This window comes from Pogona vitticeps, chromosome 10 (assembly GCF_051106095.1).
Source record: "Pogona vitticeps strain Pit_001003342236 chromosome 10, PviZW2.1, whole genome shotgun sequence".
Lineage (NCBI taxonomy): Eukaryota > Metazoa > Chordata > Lepidosauria > Squamata > Agamidae > Pogona > Pogona vitticeps.
Window position 1 is genome coordinate 24,379,674 of NC_135792.1, and position 17,340 is coordinate 24,397,013.

At 41.9% G+C, this 17,340-nt stretch overlaps 1 protein-coding gene across 6 annotated transcripts in view; it reads left to right on the plus strand.

Annotated features, from left to right (window-relative positions):
* NECAB2 (N-terminal EF-hand calcium binding protein 2) overlaps positions 1-17,340 on the plus strand; it is a 161,585-nt gene that overhangs the window by 59,227 nt on the left and 85,018 nt on the right. For all 6 annotated transcript variants that reach the window (XM_072980537.2, XM_072980538.2, XM_072980535.2 and 3 more), the window contains exon 3: positions 14,689-14,797. In XM_072980537.2, the coding sequence (XP_072836638.2) occupies positions 14,689-14,797 (109 nt within the window). The remainder of the gene's footprint in view (positions 1-14,688; positions 14,798-17,340) is intronic.

A 17,340-nucleotide genomic window follows, 5' to 3' on the forward strand; every position in this document is an offset into this window, starting at 1 on the left:
AGGATCTCTCATGTGCACCCACCCCTTGCTCCTTCTCAGGCTGTGCAGGGACAAAAAGCCACATATCTCCATCCAATAAGTAGGATATGACTTGTTAAAGAAGCCTCTTTGTCAGATGGTGGGCAAGCAAGCTTCTGAACTGCTTAATTGGCTTTAGCTTAACTGATCTTGCTGCCATTGGACAACGGCAGTGTGTAAAGGGCAATATGAAACATTTATGGAGCTGCTGTCTTGCTGGAGATTACAGGCAAGGTATTTCCTGCCGGTATAAAGTTGGTGGCTCTCAGCCTGGCAGAAACGTGATAATATGGGATGGCTCTCAAAACTGCTACAGCAACGAAGCCCATTCAAAGCAAGCTGACTCCTTAGAAAAACAGCCATTTCTTTGACCTTTTGTCCTCAGGAGTGGAACGCTAAAATATTCCGTTAGAATGAAATGAAGAGATAATTGCCTAAAACTTGCAACCATTTTTCAGGAAAGTTTCTGGGACACTCAGTTCACCAACCCCATTTTTGTAAGTTTTATGAAAGTGTTCACATCTTTTTCATGACCTTTCCAGAGCTTGGAAGTGTTGTCATTTCAACGAGATACAATATTTGCAAGTTCTGCCCTCGTTGCTTCCATCCTAAAACTTAAAACTCAGTTGTTTGAATACTTTTCTTGCAACAAATCACAATCTCCCAACAATGTAGAAACATTTTGATGTTTTCCAGAGCTCTTCCTAAGGCTCAGTGGTTAAAAATATTTTATGGGAGGGCAGGGGAAGACGTGTTGGAAAACACTTCCAACAAAATTGGTTGGATATTAACCATGAGCTACATATTGAAGAATAGAAGACAGATGACTCACTAGTATCTGTATATTTATGAAATGTATACTGCTACAAGGCAGTAGCACCATCTACTTCACTTCGTGATCCCTAATTAGCTGGGACCTCTCAAGGGACAAATCAAGCCAGTATCACCCTTGCTGTCAATTGACTTGATTTGAACCTTATGTAGCCTCATCTAATTAGCTACATTGATCATACAAGTAATGATTGTTCATCTGATTGGTTACCACTACATTGTGATGTAATCAATCCATTCTAAGGTGAAAAACCAGTGCCTTTTCAACTGATGATGAATCCGTTTTCTTCATTATCATTCAACATTGCTCTGGAAGGCTGGGATCTGTCAGCACTAGAATCCAACAAGATAAGGAGAGCCATAAATTAACTGGCCCTGCATGATGTGATCCCTGATGGATTGGAATCATCTGTTCTATTTTGTCCAGAAAAGACAACACTATAATCAAGGGGGGGGGGGGAAGCCGAGCAAAGAATGGCAAAAAACTTTAAAAAATACACAAGATAGTTTGTAATTTTCCATTATTTTTTCAGCCTGAAAGAGAAATTGGAGAACATATGGCAGAGAACAAATTAATATTTTATTTATTCATTTATTATCTTTATATCACACATTTTCAGTACAAAGCAGTGCACAGTCCTCATAAAAGAATAAAAACAAAACTTAATTATAACCATCAGTAAAACCAAATAAAACCAACCCCACCACAGAAAACATTAAAATAAACAAAGTACATAGTTAAAAACAGTGTCAACAGAGCAGACCAAGACTCACACACCAGTTTAAATATCCAGCGGCCATTTCTGAAAAAGAAGACCAGACCAAATGTATCTCTCTTGTATTGTTTCTAAATGTTTTCAAATCTTTTTTCAAGAAAGAACTCTAGTTAGCCTTAAAAATGATTGATACTAGTGCTGTGATATGTAATTGTAGTTTAAAAGGATAGTGGTTCTCAAAGTTGGGCCTCCAGATGTTCTTGGACTTCAACACCCAGAAATCCTGGCTAGCATAGCTAGTGGTGAAGGCTTCTGGGAATTGCAGTCCAAGAACATCTGGACACCCAAGGTTGGGAACCCCTGGTCTAGGAAATGGGGTGACATCTCATGGCCTGTCTAAAAAACTGGGCATCTTTTGAGTGGGTTGCATGACATCATTTGGCTTTTATGAATAAACATAGTCATAATGGGGAAAATCTATTCTTTCAGAATAATTTAAAGCCACTCAAGAATGTTATTAAAGCTTTTATTAGAAATCCTTGTATCACTCATGATATAGCTGAACTTAAAGTCAGGCTATGCTTATCTCAGAAATTGAATCCTTTGTTGACTGTGAACTAATCTTCCATTTCTTTTAGTCTGCCTTCTTTAGAAATAGTGAATGAACCCAAATGGAGCCACCCGCTCTCATCTCCATAGATGTAACTATAAAATGCAACTACTTCATCCTTCGCTGAACAATATGCTTCAATATTTGGGGCATTTGTACAGCAGAGAAGGTTCCACACAAAATTGTTGTCACTCCTAGAGACTTTCCATGGTGGAGGTGGGCAACGCTCCTCAAAATTTATTTGAAAAACATGGGCTCACACTGTTCCCTTGTGCCTTCCACAGGGTAGGGAAGGCAATTTTAGGATGCTTTAAAGGGCTTACAGTGTTCCTGGGACCCTCTCACACACCGAAATTTAATTACAACTATTTCCCTGCACTACAGGGCATGATTACTTGAATTTTTAAAATTTGAATTGTGAGAATTTTGGTGCATTGAGATCTTGGGAGTATGTGAGGCTCTCCAAGGGCAGGCTTGTGTAGCCGTGGCCTTTGAAGGCTGCCAACCCCATTCAAGAGTAAGAATCCCAAAATATCATAAAAAGAGCAGGAAACGTTCTTGTAATCTTGCCCGGCCTGACAAAAACACTTGACATGTTTTGTTCCACCTCACAAGCATGAAGTCAATTAAAATGTCCATTCTTACATTCCCAGTAGGTTATCTCTTGAGTTCCCAAGATGGTCAAGACTTCCTGGCCACATTTTATTCTCCATGAGAAACCCCTCTTGAACAGTTTTTTTTTGGTATTTTTTTGTTTTTGTTTTTTGGCTCAAAGAAAATCTGAAGGGCATGAGTTGGCTCATGATTGTCCTGAGGACCTTACACAGTCCTTGTATGGGTCCATAACTTGAAATCTTACCCGTTTGGACACCTTGGTCAAAACATACATGGCTCCAGTTGTATAGCAGCCTTCAAAAAAAGCCTACGGCACTTCCATGGTGTGAAGAGACCTCAGAATAGGACTCTGTGCAGATAGGTCTTGGTTCATATGCATAGGGTCAGCCAGCCTCCAGGCTAGTTGAATTAATGCCGGCAGCAGCGCCTGTGACTTGCTTAATACACGTGAGAATCTGAAGGACATGCTCTTTGCTTCCTGCTGAGTCCAAGAGAAAGGGAGAAAATCATCCTACTTACGCGCTCTTCCCAGTTTTGCAGACAGCTTTCTAATTACAGTATTTGCACAGGTTCTGTATTCTTAATTACTCATTATGGGTAGAATATTCAAATGAGGGTGTATTGAAGTCTGTTTGCCCATTGTTCATGCAAATCAGTTAATACATACATTCCGGGCAATACAATTATGCCTATGAGTAACTCACCATGCAGCTGGTGGTCAATGCTGAAGTGTGTGTGTTTTTAAACCAGGTACATTGTTTCTTGGGTGGGAAAAAATGCAGTTGTTAATCTTGGCAGTAAAGGGCTGTAGCTGAGTGCAAGAAGAGAACCCTAGAATCACAGAGCTGGAAGAGGCCTCTAAGGCCATCGAGTCCAACCCCCTGCCCACGGCAGGAATACAAATCAAAGCAGATCTGACAGATGGTTGTTTAAGTTTCTCTTGAATGCCTCCAGCATTGGAGCGCTCACCACCTCCTTCCGAAGTCATTGGTTCCATTGTTGTACTGCTCTAACAGTTAAGACATTTTTACGGATATTGAGGCTAAATCTGGTTTCCTGTAACTTGAGTCCATTATTATGTGTCCTGCACTCTGGGATGATTAAGACTAGATCCTGCCCCTCCTCTGTAGGACTGCCTTTCAAGTATTTGAAGAGTGCTCTCTTATATCCCCTCCGTCTTCGTTTCTTAAGGCTAAACATGCTCAGTTCTTTCAGTCGTTCCTCATAGGGCTCGGTTTCCACTTCTAAACAGGTCACAGAATCTGGTTCCCAGCATCTCTTGGTCTGTCACAAACCCCTTCAAACTCTACAGAACCACAGCTAATAAGGGATGAGAAACCATGGGACTTTTTTTTTAGAAATTGCAGCTTAGAAATCTAACTAATTTGGAAATATAACTAATTTATTTTGGAAAATGAACTTCCGAGCCCTGCACAGAATTTGTATCAAGACAGCAATGTCTCATAGGTGAAGAGTCCCTGGAAATTCTACAAATGGCAGATGAAGGAACATCCCTGTTCACAAACTGGCATCTGCTCACCCACTGTGCTCATCAACTCCCTTCCCGCCTCAGATGTGAGTGTAGGCTTCCCCCACATTCCCTGACATGAAGCCCTGGACTTTGCCGTGTTTCCATGGCTAAAATTACACGTTCTCAGACTTCCTGAGAATTTGTTGTTTCAGTGCCCAGAACTGGCACACTGTGCAATGTTTCATAGTCTCTCAAATGTATCTTCTGGCAGTGAAAAGGGAGATTAACACCATGACTGCCCACCGCCAGCTGCTTTTCCCAGTTTTGCATTCCAGTCTTTCAGATCTATGCATTGCAACAGTTGTACCATGCCAAAAATATTTCAAATGTATGTTTATAGGATTTAACCTAGAAAGCAACCTCTCTTTCTCATTTTCTCTATTCTCAAACTGTAGCTCAGTAAAAGTGACCGGTCTCACCCTGGATATTATGAGGACAGATTGCTGGTTGCATAGCAGGGCAAGATAACACATATATGATTAGTAACAGTAGATAAAGCTAGTTGGATACCTCTGTGCTTTAAGTCTCTGGCTGTGGGGCCAGAGGTTGGGAGTTTGATTCCCCCACTCATCCTCCTGGGAGAAGAACCAGCCTGGGTGGCTTTGGGCAGGCTGCAGAGTCCCAGGGCTTCCCTAGAAGAAGGGGAAAAGACCCCACCTGTGTGACCCTGGGCAGGCTGCAGAGTCCCAGGGCGCCGCCCCCCCAGAAGAAGAGAATGGTAAACCACTTCTGAATATTCTCTACCTAGAAAACCCTGAAAAGTCACCGTAGGTCAAAATTGACCTGATGGCTTGTTGTTGATAAAAGTTCAGAGATGGTAGAGAGTGTAGGGAGGTAGGGAATGTATAGGATGGAAATAGGAATGTAAAAGCTTGCCAGCTTCATTTTATTTCCATTTCAGAGATTGCTGCATCTTTTTAAAAAAGTCGCTGTGTTAGCCTATCTCGGCATGTTGGCCAAGAAAAGGAGCAGGAGGCAAAATATTCTGGTGCTTTCCCATCAACAAATCATAGCATCCCTGGGCCAGCCAAGCCTACCTAGCTTGTTGTTTATCACCCTGGCTAGGATCTGTTTGTGAACAGCTTGATTAACATTCCTGCTTGGATCAATTTTTGTCACAAGGTTTCTCATTTGTATCCTCATCTGGACATGAATCTCACCACCATAAAATAAAAACAGAGATATCTATTTGCACTTCTTGTGTCTGAAGAAGTGGATTTTGATCCCCAAATGCTCACAGTGAAACAAATATTTTAGTCTTTACAGCACTGCAGTATTTTTCCCCCTTTAGTTCTGTCTCCACTGATCTATTTGTGCTGATAGTCAGCACACCATTAGCATTTTCTTGTTCTTCTATGTAAACTCTAGTGGCAAGAGATTTTTCCCCTGCCGGTACCAACAGAAGCTGGTGCTCAACTAGAACTGTTCTGGAGATTAATCACAACTGTTATGAGCTTTCCAAGGTGCTGAAGCCATAATGGGATTGGGGTTCAGCACCATGGACAGCACATGGGGGGGTGGCAAGACTAATCCTAGGACAGATTTGCTGCCCACTGACCTCTGAGCACTGGCCTTCACTGCTAGAATAAAGCTAGAAGCAGAAGGCCAGAATTCTGCTGGAGAAAACACCTTTGCATGTAAGCAAGTGTTGATGTCAAGATGCCATTTCTTCAGTTCTCAAGTCATGGGCTGTTCACTCATTCTGATGAATGTCTGCCATGAGAATCTTCAGAGAAACATTTGGAAGGCTGGTTAATTCCTTTCAGCTCTAGCAGGATATGAGTTAATTCCCCCCCAATCATTATTTATTGTTAAATAATCAGGCCTTCCGCACATGAAAAAATTAATACCACTCTTCGAAACTGTTGATATCTAACATTTAGGCAAAGATAAATGATGAGCAAACAGATGAAATGAACATTCTCATACAAAGACAAGATACTAAGATAAACATGTTAAAAATGTGTCCATCATAATGTGAATTCGATCTTTCCTTAGCCTGCTTAACTAATGTGGCCATCCTATAACATATATAGCAGTCTGTGACAGCTAGTAAAAATAAAACTGCACATAGCAGCAAATTGTTGCTCATCCTAACTGTTAAAGGCTCAATACAGTGTGTGAGTTAATTTTAAGAACTCATAGAAGTTCAGACTAAAACCCAGAACAGGCTATCAGCCCACTGTCATAAGAGCCAGCCATCTTTTCCTGGATATTTTGGTAAAAATACTCATTTTCCACACTAGCTAAAGTGCTTCTCCTAAGCATTTTTATATATGCACCTGCTAAATTTGTATGTTTTTTGAAAAGCCTATGTGGCTCTCTGCTTTTCTTTAAGTGTACAGATGTTGGGGGAAAAGACACATTTCATCCTATGGCCAGTTTTAAGATATTTTCATGGAGAATTATGTGACTGCAACAATTTCATTTTTGATTCCTAATTAGAAAGAAAAATGATTTGGGAAAGATACTTGAAAAGTGTCATGCTCTAAAACACATGCTTTAAATCTAGCTGCTTAATAGCTTGCTATCTGCCTCTGTCTCTCTCCCTCCCTCTCTCTCCCTCCCCCCTCCCTCTGCAGTCCCCAGGGCTGCTACATTTCTTCCCCATGCGCTCTGCTGGGGTTAAATAAATGAAATGAATAATTCTAAGTTTGTATTACTCTTTCCATTCCTCTTGGGGAAGACATGGTGCAAATGTTTCCAATGAAGTTGATAATATTGTGAGAATACTAAAAGAGCTCTCTGCAGATGTTACAGAAGTAATTTGGCTTTTCTTTGAGACCTCTTCAGCAATTTGGGATAAGGCTAATCTGAATGTGTGAGGAGAGGGAGCAGGCTAGCCTCAACCCATCCTTCATCGGTCTCTCCACGTGGAGAGCAGCAGACCAAACGGGACTGTATCTCATCTTGTGCTTCTTCATTCTATGATCAGATCATTCAATACGTAGTGCAGGCTCTCATTTTAAGGCTAATTCCTTTTTTACCTGAAGGGTATGATAATGTCAAGCGTGCATCGTGCTAGCCTGTCCTTTCTGACATGTTCATGTTAACCTGAATAACCTAGAAGTACTGGATAACTCCGTGGTTTAGAGGTTGGGAGTTCGATTCCACCCACTTCCCTCATTGACAGGGGCTGGACTTGGTCATCCATATGCTCCCTTCCAGCTCTGTAGTTCTGTGTTGGATGATCCTACAGGTGCGAATAGACAATTCGTGTTTTGTATATGTTTGGGACAATTGTTACTACAGTGGTGCCTCACTTGACGACGACAATCCATTCCGTTCAAATCGCTGCTAAGCGAAATCGTCGTCAAGCGAAATTAAAAAACCAATTGAAACGCATTGAAAACCGTTCAATGTGTTCCAATGGGCGAAATACCTTATCATGCAGTGAAGATCCTCCATAGGGTGGCCATTTTCCAGTGCCTGTTAAGCGAGGAATTCATCCTAAAAACAATGGGGAGCCATTTTGCACAGCGGGCGGCCATTTTGCGCCCACTGATCAGCTGTTTGGAAATCATCGTAATGCGAAGAATCGGTTCCTGAAGCAGGGAACAGATTGTTGTGAAGCAAATTTTCCCCATAAACCCATCGTAAAGTGGATTCGTTGTTTAATGAGGTAATCGTTAAGCGAGGCACCACTGTATATTCTGTCACATTGCTTCAAGTTCTTGGTGATCCTATGAATGACACTCTCGAAAATGCCCTGTCATTCACAGACCTGCTCCACTCTTGATCACTCAAGGCCCATGCCTTGGTTTGGTCAGTCCAGTTTTGATTTGGACTGATTTCCTGATGGATTTCAGTCCAGTTTTAGCTGCAGGACTGTAGTTTAACAAATTCGTTCAAATTTCCTAAAAGCCTCAAAATCAAGGCTAGCAGTACCATGAGGCTCTTTTGTGGTACACTTGGAAAAAAAAACATGCATTTGTGGACTGGAAAAACAGAAATGAAAATTCACACCTTGCGAGCCACCAAAAAATAGACATGAATTTTTCTTGGGGGGAATTTAAAAATATTTGCAACCTGATACAAAACTGGAGAGAAGCAAGTCAAAATAGAGCTGTGGTTCCTAACCTTGGATAATCCAGGTGTTCCTGGACTGTAATTCCCAGAAGCCTTTACCACCAGCTCTGTGTGCCTGGGGCTTCTGGGAGTTGCAGTCCAAGAACATCCAGGTTACCGAAGGTTGGGAACCCTTGAGCTAGCTGGCTTTTAGAAGAGATGCTCCAGTTGTCATAGCATCCACACACCTAGATATTTTGCATTTAGTGTGCTTTATTTTGTGATTAATTTTGGGATGGTAAACATGAGCTTATTTTGTAAGTCTTGAATGCTGTGACAGGTATTTCTAAAGAAATCCCATTTTAAACCCTGAGAATCATGCTGTGAATGAGAATAGCAGATTATCCCATTTCTAGTCCACCAAGCACCACATAGCTACCCACAGTGTGTTTTGCTTGTGGCTGGGCTACGACGTTCGTCTAAAAACTCCAGTGTTCTACAAAATAATGAGAAATCCAGGAGCAAATGGATAAAAAGGGCAAAGGTGGTTTGGTTAAGAAGGTGGCAGAAGGAAGGAAACTTCCCAGGTTGGGGGCTTGCTGTGTGAGGTGTGCTTTTTGCACGCAAAGGAATGGTTCGCTTTTAACATCTCGTGACATCCAAATGAGGAACTTGGCTTCGCCTCGGTCCTGTGGGAACAGGGGAGAAAATAAGATGGATTTCTGACAGGCAGTGTCTGTTCCTCATTACAGGCTCATTACTGCCATATATATATTAGTATATATATATATACTCACCAGTCAAAGCCAGGAGGAAGGACACCACTGTGCATGAGCCAGATACAATAACTTGAATTGTGTTAAGGCACTCAGTATAATTCTTGTGGGATCATTTTTTGTTGTTGTTCAGATACTATGCATCTATCATTATTTGTGCTAAGGGTTGTGTTATTTCTTGAGCACAGTTCTTGATCTCATGGCTTGTAATTCCAGAATGTTTTAAGTATTGGGGAGCTGCTTTCTCGGCGCTTGATCTCAGTTCATAAAGTTTTTTTTAAAAAAACGCACCCCAAAACTGTATTTTTCTGTCTTCTAGTTATTTTTTTCATACTTTTTGGTGTCATTTCAAGGTATGTGTCGAGAGGCTTTTGATTAACCCTCATCCCCAGTTTTATGTCACTCTCTTATCAATCCTGAGGTCCTTATTTTTTGAAATCAGTCGCATACAGAGCTGTGAGTTACTTTCCCAACAGCGCTAACAAGTTTTAAAGTTTTAGACTGTCATGAGAAAAAGCAACAAATCAAGAAACATGGCAAATGCTTGTGTGTGACGACAGTCAATCGAAAGCTCGGGGTGTCCTTGCCCCCATTCCCGATATTTTATCTCTCAATAGCTGCCATTCCTTTTGACTGTCAGCGTTTCTGTCATGGCCTCAGCCCACTGCTGTGGTTCATAACTGCAGCTCGGGAGATGAAAGGCCCTTGTTTTTCTAGGCACATAATGTTAAGGCTGTGGAAGAGGAAAGTGTGCATTCAGCAAAAATGATGTAGCACAAGCATTAAAAATTCACGAAGCTTCCCCAGATTCCTGCTGCTGGGAGAAAAAGGTTTAATATTCCCTTACAGAGTGTCTTTATATGTGTGTGTGAATGAGAGGGAAGCGGGTCTCTGTGCCCGTCACCATTATTTTCCTGCTTCCTAGATTTTTCTCTGCCTCCTCTAATGATTCCCTTGGTTCTTCTGAGTAGCCAGTGTGAGGTGGAAACCATCACTCATTCTCTCCCAAGTTCATTGCTCCTTCACGTTTGTAGGGGACCTGGTTCTTTCTCCTTTGTTGTTGTTTAGTCGTTAAGTCATTTCCAACTTCTCGTGATCCCATGGACCAGAGAGCACGCCAGGCCCTCCTGTCTTCCACTGCCTCCCGGAGTTGGGTCAAATTCATGTTGGTCGCTTCAATAACACTGTCCAACCATCTCGTCCTCTGTCGTCCCCTTCTCCTCTTGTCTCCCAACACCAGGGTCTTTTCCAGGGAGTCTTCTCTTCTCATGAGATGGCCAAAGGATTGGAGCCTCAGCTTCAGGCTCTGTCCTTCCAGCGAGCACTCAGGGTTCTTTCTCCTATTTTCCAGTGGAAAGGGGTTCGCAGCCAAACATCATAACTGTCCCAGGATTGTTATCACCTGTAAGCGAGTGTTCGATCATGTGAGGGGAAAGGATTTCCTGCACATACCAAATGGAGGGGGTGATGACACAGCCATTGGTCCCTCTCTCTGGTCTGCTCTGGGGACAGGCTGGTTTGCTCCTTTTGGAAACCAGCCCATCCATAGCCCTTTCCTTCCTTCACCTATCAAGGGTGGATGGGTCAGGTTGTGTTTTTTAAAACAAGTAGGATCACTCCATTCTGCTTCTCTGCCAGCAGGTGCATGACCGGGATCGAACCAAAGTGGCTGGCTGGCTGGCCTTTGGGAGAAGCCATGTAATTGAAGATGTCCTCTGGGCTATCTTTTCTTTTTAATTGTTGCTAAGGTTTCAGCAATGCTTTGAAAGTTTTTTTTAAGTGCTGTCAAGGCATCGCAGATGTGCTGTGTCAGTTAGCAGACATTAAAAAGAAATGGGAAGCCTTCCCTTCCCCTTCAATGGACAGGGAAATTTAAAGGGAAAGCTTCTCATTTCTCAGCTTCGTTAAGCAACTGATGAGTATATATATTTCCAGTGTGCATAAACATACATACCTGTCTATGCACCCCTAGCCCAGGTTCACACAAGGCCATCGGTGAGCCCATAACTTGTTCTTGCCTAGCTTATTTTGTCTTTGTATATGCTTCCCAAAGCATAAGAAAGTCATTTTCTTATACAACCCCCAAATGTATGCTTTATGGGACTACAACTCCCATAATTCCCCAGCTATACCCCAGCTTCCACTGCATTGAATGGAATCACGGCTGTTTGTGGGAGTTTGAAAAGCAGCAATGATTTCACATCAAGGTTTCTCATCCAGGGAGCACTTCCAAACATAATAAATGTGCAAACACACGTCCAGTAACAATTACAAGGTATTGCCTCTCTGCATATTTTTTTTCTCCTCTTGTTGTGATTAATACTGTAAATCTTGTAATTGGATTGCTCACTTCAGTTGAGAGCTGGGGGGGGTGCACTTCTCCCCCCCCCCCAGCCTGATTTCCTGTTTACATGCTGATTTGGACTTTATGGTATGCAAGCTCTTGGAGTGAACTGAAAGGTCATCGAGAATGTGTGGTCCAGACATACCATTATATCATGAATCATTTTCTCTCTTGAATCGCTGATGGTTTCTTTCTTATACCCTGCCCGGAAAAGGAGGGACACTTCAGTGCTCAATCTGAAGGCAAGAGTGGGTGATACATTTATTAAACCACTTATAAAAAATGGCAAATATAAGCTAGCTTTCAACCCTGCTTGGGTCATCACCAGGCTGGAGCACCACAGTGCTTTTGTGCTCAAATCCAGAGGGATTCCATTCATTTCCTCTCCACTGTCACCTTCTGTAGCACAGATCAAATGTAGGCCCTCGAGGGGCCTACATTTTAAATATTTTTTTTATATTTTAAAAAATCATCATAAAAATGTGAAATCCCAGAAGCCTCCAGGAAGCACAATGGATTATTTCAGGTTGATTCCCTCCATTGGACTTCATTTATTTATGTATTTAAAATATTAATTTATTTGACATTTTTTATGATTCTTTCATGATTGCAGGGGAACTGAGAACAAGGAAAGCATGTTTTTAATTCAGCTTTTAAGCAAACTCATGCAATTATCATTTACTAAACCAATGTTGGAGTTGTGGGGAGGACAATTATACCTTCATGTTCTCACCTTCCTGAGTTCTTTGATGCAGCTCGGAATAGGAAATTTCATCACAAAATGCAAATATATGCTCCTAAATGCATTAATGTGTGGCAGTAATGTACCAAAGTTCATTATATTGGAGAAAATTGCTTGGAAATGTGTAGTGTTACAGAGCTTGCCAACCTTGGGTCCCCAGATGTTCTTGGACAGGCAGGAAATTGAGCAACAGAACAGAACGCTGGACAGCCTCCTGTTTGAGATACAGTTAGTAGATAGGACCACAATTGCAGAGCAGATCTTTATCTAGAAATCAGCACCATGGAGAGCTCCAGGTACATCTGGACAAAGTTCTATGTTGCACACAACCAGTTAGTTTAGCTGCTGCTTCAGGACCATGGAGAGCTCCAAGAGGCCAGAAGACATCCCATGCTGCATAGAATCATACTAAGTGTAGGCGTTTCAGAAAAGTCCTGAAGATCCTGACAATTTGTGAAGGTAGCAACAGTGTTTTGCTGAAAGGATTTCTCTTACCCAACCTATGCCATATAGGAACCTTGGACTTTTAACATGCAAAGCAAGTACTCTCCCACAGAGCTAGACTGTTTTTCCTAAAAAGTATCTGAGCAAGAGGGCTTCCCAGTGTGGTGTAGGATAAAGTGACAGACTAGGATTCTGGAGACCAGGGTTCAAATTGCTGCTCAGCCATGGAAACTCATTGGGGGAGTGTGACTGGTAAAAACACCCCTTAAGCATGCCACTTAATTTGAAAGACCTGTTAGGGCTCCTATAAGTTGGTTCCGACTTGACAGCACACACACATCTGAGACAGAAGATTCTACCAATCTATCACAGCCCAATGCATTTATCTGATCCTTCTTTGAAATCATCATGTAGCAAGCCTTTTTGTATCTTGTGAGTACCCTAAGAAAATTTGTGCCACTGTAAAATGAAAAAAAACAACAACTGTTTTTCTGTCCTCAATGAACCCCCCAATCAGTTTCATTGAGTGACCCAGAGTTGTAGTGCTCAGGGTGTGTGTATGTGATGCCTATCACTCCTCTCCACACTATTCAAGCAAAATGGTGCATAAATGGCATTTCGATCTAGGTGCTCCTAATAGGATTTAGCCAGATGGTCTTCAAGCTTCTGATGCTGTCCCTCTGACAGTTCATTTGCAGCATCTGAGAACTCTTGGATGTGAAATTATATCAATCTAAACTTAAATTTTTATCCTACCCATAGTACAGCCATGCCTTTCTGCTTTTCAAATTTATTTCTACTCTGTCCTCCCTGATAAGACACTTCTGATACACAGCCATCCAAATTCAGCACCACTTATCTTAACTTGTACTGGTTGGATAAGCAGGATATTACCACCAGTCATTTTGGAGAAAAAGAGGCTTCCATCAAATATTTCCAAGTTCCTACTATGATATCACCCTGTCTCACCTCACAAAATGGCTTGTGTCTTAACAGTCCTGATTTTCTATTGTGCTCTGTGGAAAAAACAGCTTAATGCTGTTCTTTCTTGTTGTTTTTAAAACATTCTACAGCTTCTGACCAGGTGTCGGAGTGTCTGGATCTGGGGAAAACTAATGTCCCAAGATGGAGGACATAGATTTGTTGAGACAACTGGAAGTGATCAGGCTTCATAGGCTAAGTGGTCTTTCTTTGTCTCTGTAGGCAAAAGCTTACCAATTAGCTTTTTTTTTTAACCAATTAGTGGCATTGCATTGAAGTGCCCTGCTCGTGTGTGGCTGGGTGGCCCAGAGACACTGGCAGGTAGGGCAATCCCTTTCATTGGATGGAAATTAAATTTACTGGATACTGTAGGCAAAAGAGGTCATTGGAAGCCAACTTAAGAATGCTACCTAATGATCAGAAGTAGATGGGATTCTCATGGAATCCCATCTACTTCCCATCCCATCTTCTCATAGAAGGATAGAGCAGTCCTATATACAACTGAGACTTGCCTCATATCAACTTATATTGCTGATCCATGCAACCCAGAATTGGTGATGGTTCACCAGAATTTGAGGCAGAATTCTTTCTACATGTGGATTGAAGGTGCTTGGAAACAAATCTTGGACCTTCTGTGTGTCAAATGAGTGCTTCCAATTTGTGGCCTTTGGGCTATTGCCTGCCTTGTACCCGATGAATGTCTTTCTTTCACTGGAGGCACATTCCCCGGTCAAACCCTTTGCATGTGTTCTGTAGATTGTATTGCCCAGTGTCTATGGGTTGACATTTCCATTGAGCGTTCTACAAGAGGGGCCAACCAAGATCATCTGGAATAGATATGGTTGACCGAGTTATGTGCCCTACCAGCTGTGCAGCCTTGGGCTGGCTGCGCGGTGGTCCCAGAGCTCCACCCGGAGGAAAGACTGGGTAATCCACTTCTGGTAACTTTATGCCTAGAAATTTGTGGGAAGGTTGCCATAAGTTGGAGTTTACTTGACAACACATAATTGCTATTAATACTGTTTGTGTGAAATTTCTTTTTCCTCGATGCCTTCTGTTTGTATGCTTGCAGATGATGGGAAGCTGTCCTTGGAGGAATTCCAAGCCTTCTTTTCTGACGGGACTCTTAATGAGGAAGAACTCGAAAAGCTTTTCCATACCATTGACTCTGACAACACTAGGTAAATTTCTCCCACATTCCTCATCTGCCTTGCCTCCTAATTAAAACTATTTTGACAGATCATAGGCTTTTAAGCTGGCTTCCTCACTGAAGTGGATTTTAACTAGCAGGTGTCATTAGCTTCATGTTAAAGGACATGAATTAACGGATCTCCCTTTCAGTTTTAATTCAGGTTTTGTGTTTTATTCCTCCCAAGTTCTATTTCTTTGGTGGAAATGCAATATATAGATTTAACTAATAAATAGAACAACTTTTGGGCTGCTTTATCTTTATCATTGTTACCTGGGCACTTTAGCAGCATCACTGTGTAGACTGAAGCTACTTTGCCTGGGGTAAGCCGGAGATTTATTTTATGGCTGCTGCTCAGAGATGGGGTTCTCTTTCCACATGAAGTTTATCCATTCCTTTCAAATCTGACTTCCTGATTTCTGGTGCCAGTGGCGTGATCTGTCTAAACTTTTTTCACATTTGATATAAGTTTAGTGTATTGACGTTAGCTGTTTGTCTGTCTGTCTTTTCAATGCTATTTCATGTAGGGGGGTCAGTGGTATGATTTTATTTGTGTGTGTTGTAATTGGAATAGGCTTTAAGAAGACTTGTTAGATGCCTAGAGTGCTCTGTGTGTGTGTGTGTGTGTGCTTCTATGTGGCAGGATCAGGGAACACACATAATGTTAACATAAATAAGCAACAGCTTCCCCAATAGATCTTCCAGTGGGGAGGCAAATCCCAGAAAATTGTTTAAAAATCCGATAGATACACTCAGGTTTCTTTCACTCAGCCTCGTCCAAATACCCTGATGTGAATGGAGGCTGTCGTGGGTGAAATACATACAGTGGGGCATTGCATGGTGAACAGGAGATGATCCAGCTCATCTTTTCTGCATCCCGTTTTTGGTGCAAAAACACCCAATCCACAGCCAGCATGGCCAGTCATCAGACTTACTGGGCATTAGAGTCCAACAATATTTGGAGGGGTACATGTTTCCCTTCCCAGAAGGAAGGTATAACATAGTGAGTGCCTTATGATGATTGATTGATTGATTAAGTCCATTCATTCATTCATTCATTCATTCATTCATTCATTCATTCATTCATTCATTCATTCATTCATTCAGAGTTTGGAAACATGAATTTCTTGGCCACATCTCACTGAATTCCTCAGTTGGCAGGGTCACTGGCCATGCTGTTTGTAGGGTTCTGGGAATTGTAGTCAAAGGTTGAGCTCTTTCAAGTGCTTATTTTGATAGGTCAGGCAGAAAACTTTTTGAGAGTGCATAACATATCTCCATGTATCTGTTGCAGAGTACTGAATTTCTGTTTAAATTCCTCTACCTGTGCTTGAGAAGCCCTGGGATTCACAGAGCAGTATAGTTTCATGTTCCCCCAGTTTATTTCACCCTTTCCTCTCACCAGCTGGCACTTAACAGTCTCAATAACACACTCTGAGACATTAGTAGAAGAAAGAATAAAAGGTTTCAGTTCTTACAGTTAAACAGATCAGACAGAAAAGTGATAAACATGACTGCTTTGAGCACCAGACTTCAACAGATTCACTGCTTTCAGCAGATAACAAGGAGGGAAGGAGCAGAGAGATGGGACTCTCTTGGAATTCAGAGGCAGGGAAGGAACAATTAGATACTGCTGGTTAGACTGACAGTCATCCAAGCTGAGAAAAGACCATTCCAACCAAAGCTACTAAAGGTAGCATGAAAGATTACAAATACACACACACACACACACACACACACATACACACACATACACACACATACACACACATGCACACACAATCTCCAAAGTAAAATGGCTTTGCTTCACCTTGCAAACAAGACAGCCTGAAGTCCCACAAGGAAAATGCATACAGACTGTGCTTGGATCCAACCCATTTAGTCCTGAAAAGGATTTGCACACTATGTTGGGTAGACAGAGCAACCTATCCTTGGGGGCATTTGTTTGCATGCTGGAGCAAAGCTTTGGAGAAGGGGCTGAAAAGTTTTATAAAAAATAAGCCAAGGGAAATGACACTTCATTAATTAGCTCTCAGCGAGACCTGGGTGGGTTAACTTTAATTGCTCTGCCTTTGTCAGTGTGTGATCATCTCCAGTGGCAAGCAAGGACTTCACCCAAAGTGTCTAGCTCTTATAACACACTTCATTTGTTCTGAAAGATTGCCTGAAACTTCAAAAGTGTACCAGGAAAAAATGTGATGAATAAAACATTAACCAGATGGTGTGGGTTAGCAGCTTTGTAGGATTTGATCATTTTGAGGTCCTTGTTTTTGTCTTTGCTTAAACGTGCAAGAGTTATGAATTAATAGTGGCCAAAGAGGCATATGCAGGAAGATCCTCCTGTATCCTTCCTATGCAGTCAGCTTGCTTGTCTGCTTTATTTGTTTGTCCACATTGTCCTATAGATATGGCATGTGGATTGTTGAGAGCATGGTTTGGATTGGGGTGGGGGAAGACTATGTCTACATGCATTGCTGATTAGATCAAGCCATCCTTGCCCTTTAAGAGCTGCCCCACACTTTTCTGGCCCAGTGG